Consider the following 6,578-nt stretch of genomic DNA (forward strand, 5'->3'; position numbering starts at 1 on the left):
AGGAACTATTTGTTAGAGCGAAGCTCTGAAGGTCAGATTACGACCAAGTGTATGGGTCGTGTGTTGACCGTCGCAATTTTTAAATCTGGTAACCTGAGATGTGTCAAGTCCGACCAAGGGAGTCAAAGGTGACCTAAGGGGATTGCAGTGTATGTCAATTTTCCATCCCCCCATCCCTTGTCATCACGCAATTTAAAAAAAGCCTTAAAATTACCTTCTCATCGATATCTCCCTACTCCCACAACATTTCATTTTCTCCCTCCTCCCTACATTTTCGTCCCGATTTCTCCCTCCTCCTTACTTTTTCAGGCCATTTCTCCCTCCTCCCTATTGTGTACCTCCCCCCTCTGACAGCGCAACGATAAAGATGGACTCAAAATTTTGTAAACCTTCGCCCTAACTTTTGTGAAAGATGAAAAATAAAGGGTAAATGGAAAGAAATAAAGCTTGTAGTTAATGTTTTTTAGGTGTCAAGAATGTCTGGACATGTTCCAAAATTGGGGTTAAAATACTGGAAATTAAGAGCGCGGAAATTAACGCTGCACTTAATTAACGTCGCGGAAATAAACGCTCAACAAAATTGACGCGACTTAAATTAACGCGAATTTTAACGATTCGCGTTAATTTCATGGAGCGTTAATTTCCTATAATAAGGTAGCTAACCAAAATTAGTAGTTAACTGAAAACTGGCGTAAAAAATAGTAGTTAACTGAGAATTGGGTACACCCATTAGCACCCTCTTGACCAGAGCCATTATGCCCTTGGACTTGATTAAAAACCGGTAAAAAGAATTTTGCTTAGCAACCATTCACACTATTTTTTAGGGAGTTATCATAACTCCAAAAATGGAGTAAAAATTTTAGAGTACGGGATAGCCCTTTTTTGGGGGTCACTTTAACTCCTGAATGTCAACTTCAAATCTGGGGTTATTTTTACTCCTGAAAAAGAGTTCTTTAATACCTTTTTGCAGTTAAAATAACTCCCAAAATATTACTTCAAAGTAAAGAGTTAAATTGACCGCACAAGAGGAGTTATTATAACTCCTTGAAAATTACTGTGTTGATAAGCATGTTTCGAGGGGGAAGCGTTTTTTCCAGTTATGGTTGTAAGTGTAAGAGAGTAAGAGAGAGAGAGAGAGAGAGAGTAAGAAGTTTATTGTACACTCCCCTGCGGGGCTTTTTAGTGATATAATTTGACAAAGCTATAATTCATTATCAAGTATATATAAAAATAAATACCTAAAAAAAACCTAAGTTTCCGTTTAAAATTCTTATGATACAATAAAAGGTTAAATCCTACGGAACGCTCGCGGAATCACGAAATTTATGTAACAGTATTTGCCTCAGTTTCTCTTTAAAATCCCTATGCTCTCTAAAACATATGTAAGCCACTCAATTGTAATTAAATAAGCCCTCCGAAAACCCCTTACGAAGTTACATAAGCCCAGGGGTTAAAATTGGCAGTTTATAGTATATGGAGTAGTTTTAATGGTCCTTGAATAATTGTAGCAGTCCTGAACTGTCTCGCTTGCTCATCCTCGTCTACTGTCTCTACTCATCTTAAGTGCGCGTTGTCGACGATATGGGAAAGCCCCCTTCTAGGAGCAAATTCATGATACCCGTCTGTGCGTCACGGTTAGGAACCCATCAGCTCCTGGTTAAGTCCACTTCCGAGGTTCACCTTCACTGATCGCGCACAATATACAATATTGCCTCTGCGGTCTCTAACGTCATCGTGGTTTGCTGAATTTTCTGTTCCCTGTCTAACAAATCTTTGGGTGCTGTTCACAAACATGGTAAAGAAATATCGGCGTTTGTCATTGTGTACTGTTGTTATTGGTACTCGATTAGAGAATTTGACAATCTTGGGGCTGATGCCTGAGATGGTGAGCATCTAACGAAGAGTTGATGTCTTAAAGGTAAACTTTGTTGAAGTTATGAATTCTAATAACAGAATGATGCTTTGATACATGCTTAGACAATTCCCTAGCCACTTGTGCACAATAATACAGTTACATTGCGCGGATAATAGGCTACGGATCAAAAGCCTTGAAAGTTTTAGTTCAGGCTCACATTATCAACTCAGTAGATAGTCTAGATACAAGTTCATGCTACGGAAAGATGTTTTGCGTACAGAGGCATGCGGAAAAAAGGAGAGCTGCTTCGGCCGTTTTACCAATGAAGCCAAACTTGACAACGACAACAATTGCGATATCTCGAAATAAAAATTACTTTCAGCGGTTCAATATCGACTTCATTGAAGCAAACGTGGTCAATATGTAAAGTGACTTTTCACTTCGTTTTTACGGGCAGGATAAGGTCAATTCATGCTGAATGAATAAGGAAATAACTCATGTTTATGTACCTCATGATCATAGAAGCTCCATCAACTTCTTTTGATGGTTTTCACAGTGACGTCATCACATTGTAAAGTCAAAATAGCGAGGTTGTACGACTTCTAATTTACACTAGGTTCAATTTAAACAAAAAGTAGATCTTTGTACAAGTTTCCATTCCCGTGGCATGTTTCATTTCGAAAATACAGCAATTTGAACTTCCGAGTTTTTACACCAAAATAGAAATCCTGTCTCGTTAAATAAAGTCTCTCCTCTTGATTTTCAGCAGTATAACGATTTTAAACATTAGAAGATATGTTTATGCGTACGTATTCTAGTTCTCGAGTGAAAAGAAAGAGCTTTTATAAAAATATTCCACATGTTTTTTTGGATTTCCGGCGGCCATATTGGCACACCAAAACGGTGCACCAATATGGCGTCTCCATACAAAGCTCTACAAAGGTGCGTGAAACCGTTCGGCAAATAACTCAGAAACTGCGAGCCACAAAGACCTCAGACTTTGAAGAATTGTTTATATATTAGTCTTTTATGACAATTCGTTTTCTTGGCTTTTTCCACTGGACGGTTTCCAATTTATTTTTTTGTTGCGTGACAGTGAAAACGATCTATAATGAGTCGGCAGTGACAAATTTGTAGCCGTATAATTATATAGTGAAGCTCCAAATACGACAAAGGTTTAAGATTATTTGTAGCCCTAGTGTAACTAAAATTTAAGGCCCTATGGTACAACTTATTTAAATAGAAATTCCTGCTCCTCCTTCCCTTTGATTTATCACAAAGTCGAATGATGCATTGTGCAGGTTTCTTTGACTTTATTGGCGACTTTGTTTATAAAAGTTCTTTTGTTAGAGAAGATGATAAAGAAAGAAACCATCATGTACCAAAAAGAACAACTGCTGTATAGTAGTTTGCGAAAAAATTTGACGTAACGTCTAGATTCATTTGCATAAACAAATTATGCACAACGCATCCAACTGTTCATTTTGGCCCAACTTAACTATAGATAGAGCCCTCACCACAGGGGTCGCTACTTCCATAAATGGGGTATATAGGTATGTGCTGCTGTGAGGGGTATGGTTTTCAAGCAGTATAGTCTGGGATAGGGTATAGAAATCAGAAAGTGCATGAGAGTCTCGAATAGGGTATAGGGTATTTATTTTCTAGAAAACTGATCGATAAATTGAAGATTAGTATGCGTAGCTACCGATATTGGTAGGAATCCAAGCATAGAGCTCACTCCGTTAGAACTAATTAATTCAGACAGGGACAGTATCCATAAGGCACGCGATGGATTTTTAATATCGAAAGGCAAAACACTTGAACCCTATGGGATGAACAGAAGAGATGAAATTGAAACTATTAACATGTTTTAATATAACCTCTTAATACAAGTTTTGGTCAATTGTATTCCTCCACCAATCACATTTTATTTTAAATTTTTGGCATTTTTTATATACCGTAACCGTTTATTCTATCCTCACTTAGCTTTTTTAGCCCCTGATGAAGACTAGTTTTGTCTTGTCGAAATATTAGGCAAATAAATTCGTAACCCTTAGCTTCCCATAAGCCTTGCCTTCAATTTTTTAAAGTGCTATTTTATACTACTGGTCCTGATCTACGTTAAGATCCGGTTTTCCCTCGCAGCTGTCTGTCCAAGTGGTCCTTGAAAGAATTGTTCGCTAAAGTACACAACCAGACCCTCACCGAAACGTAGTTTATTTGATTTAAACCGGCTTACTCGGTTTGTTTGTCAGTTACAGTAAAACCCCGCGACTAAGAACCTGGATTTTTCCAAGTTAGCCTAAACAGGTTCTTATATAAATGCTAGTAATTAGCACACGTTTAGGCTATTTAGGTTCTTAAATACGTTCTTAGTGTCCAAAGAAAAAAAATTCAATATAGCTGAGAGTATTTGGTGGTTCAGTTGACATATCTTATATTAATTTTGTGCAGTAGCTTTTCATAGATTTTTAGAAAATAAGAACCTGTTTCAAATTTTAGGCTAAACAGGTTCTGAAATAGAGGGGGCTTAACTGGCAAATTTTAGCCTAACAAGTTCTTAAAATCCAGGTTCTTAGTCGCGGGGTTTTAGTGCACTCTTGAAGCATTTCTCGTAGATAATTTTCTCCCTTTTATAGCAGGACAATATTAAGGCTATCTGGTTGTGCCATCTTAACTCTTATGGGGTCGTCGAAAAGTGTTCGATCGTGAAATAAACTGAAGAAACATGCAATTTTTAGGGAAAAGGAGGGTTATCTTGAGTTTCATTGTTAATAATTTATTTCTTTAATTAATTTTAGTTCCTTCACCTACTGGGTATACTAACTGGAGATGACAGCATTGCAGCCGTTTAGTGACGAGCAATTAAATTTCTTTAAGTTCTCGTCCTTAGTGTTAAATGAATTCCCCAAAGCCTTACGGCAGACCTTTAAAACCATGTGGGACAACACCTATGGACATCGTCCTGGTTTTCGGCTCTGGGATGATTCCACTGCTGTCAGAAATATGTTCAACTCTGAAGAAGCAAAAAGTGGCAAGACGACTAAAGTTCCTGTTCTCCAGTCTTACCACAAATGGGATTGTACCAACCTGTTCCAGGCAACTATATTTGCGCCGTCTTTTGCCACAACAGTCAGTACAGGCCCCTTCGCCACACTAAGTGATTTGTACGTGAAGCCCTGTGCAGTACCTCATGGTAGTTTCCACGCACGTGTGGTCAGCCCGGGTGGAAACATGGCTGAGACCTTTGCACTTGCGATTGATCAGCTTCGTCTTCTCAGAAATTCGCTTTGTCACTCCACTAGTAGTGAGATGGACAAAGCGTCGTTTGACCAGCGCGTGAATTACACCAGAGATGCGTTTCAAGCCCTTGGTGTCTCGACGGCATCAATTGACGCATTTGTTAGTTTGGCGGAGTCAGACTTTCCCACAAATGAAGTTCGAAAATTGGAAGCAAGAATCCGAGACGAGACTCGGGCGTACATCAAAAGTCTCGAGGACTTCAGAGAAGGTCTGGAGAGTTTAAAAAAACAAGTGGAAGTGGATAATGCCAGCAAAGACGACATTACTAGATTGGAGAAAAAGATTGATGCATTGAAACTAGGAAGAGAAGAAGAAGGTAATCTATCTGACCATTCAGGTACGATTTTGAGAAATTGTTCCTGCCGAAGGCTCAGCCAGTTACGGTTTGGACAGATAGTGAGTAAATTGCAACTGCATGACTGGTTAATTGAGCCAGTTCCATTTACAAATAAGCAAAATTAAAGCCTATTAAGTTTTCCTTTTTCATCAGAGCCTTCAGATTGTAAGGTAATTCAAAAAGGTAGCAGTCTTAGCCGCGGAGAGTAAATCTTTTTCCACTTAGGTCTAGTCTCCAACAACAACAACAACAACAACAACACTTTATTTCACCCCATAATATACAAGAAATAAAAATTTATAACAATAGTACAGACGATGATAGGGACGCTGGCTGCCCGAAATAACCTAAGAGTATAAAATGCCAGGCAGCCAGTTAAAAGAAAAGATGTTTAAATGTTTAGGTCAGGGACACAAGAACAAAGAAAGCAGAGAAACGCACACAAAGAGTTAAGTAAACTACCAGTATATTAAAGCGACTAAAATTCATACATTGCAAAACAGTATTATTTCAATTTTAAAGTTACCCAGACAATGTACAGATGTCTAGTAATCTTTGATAAAGTGTTCTTTCATTTTCTTTTTAACCCTATTCAGACTGGGCTTTTGTGGTCAATCTGTGACTGGGGGTGGGGGCTCCTCGGACCCTCCCTCTGTATCTCTGGAACCAATAATGCTAGGGTCATGAAATTTACACACAATGATCATCTCCGTACACAGAAGCCCCACACCCAGTTTTGACTTGCCACGCCCAATGATGACGTCACAGTGACGTAATAATCCGATTTTTCAATGTTTCTTATTATTTTTCCACTTAGATACGTAAAATATCAATAATATCGGTAAAGTCATCTCTTTGTTATCCTTTCTTATGAACTAGAAACAAGGAAACACTTGTACAGCGAGAAAAAGCAATAGGAAGCAATAAAATTTAAAATTTGAAATGGTTGTCCGCCATCTCGGATCCGCCATCTTGGATCCGCCATCTTGAATTTCCGTTTTTTTGTTAAAATTATAATTTAAAGCAACTTTCAAAGGGGAAAAAGCTCAGAATGTATAAAAAAAGTATCAAACTAATGTTTGT

At 38.2% G+C, this 6,578-nt stretch overlaps 1 protein-coding gene across 1 annotated transcript in view; it reads left to right on the forward strand.

Annotated features, from left to right (window-relative positions):
• The first annotated feature begins 1,772 nt into the window (after positions 1 to 1,772).
• Positions 1,773 to 6,578, forward strand: part of LOC140925881 (uncharacterized) — a 14,540-nt gene continuing 9,734 nt past the window's right edge. The window contains exons 1-2 of the mRNA XM_073375723.1: positions 1,773 to 1,918; positions 4,657 to 5,580. Coding sequence (XP_073231824.1) covers positions 4,688 to 5,580 — 893 coding nt within the window. The 5' untranslated portion in view covers positions 1,773 to 1,918; positions 4,657 to 4,687. The remainder of the gene's footprint in view (positions 1,919 to 4,656; positions 5,581 to 6,578) is intronic.

The sequence above is a fragment of the Porites lutea genome, chromosome 2 (assembly GCF_958299795.1).
Source record: "Porites lutea chromosome 2, jaPorLute2.1, whole genome shotgun sequence".
NCBI lineage: Eukaryota > Metazoa > Cnidaria > Anthozoa > Scleractinia > Poritidae > Porites > Porites lutea.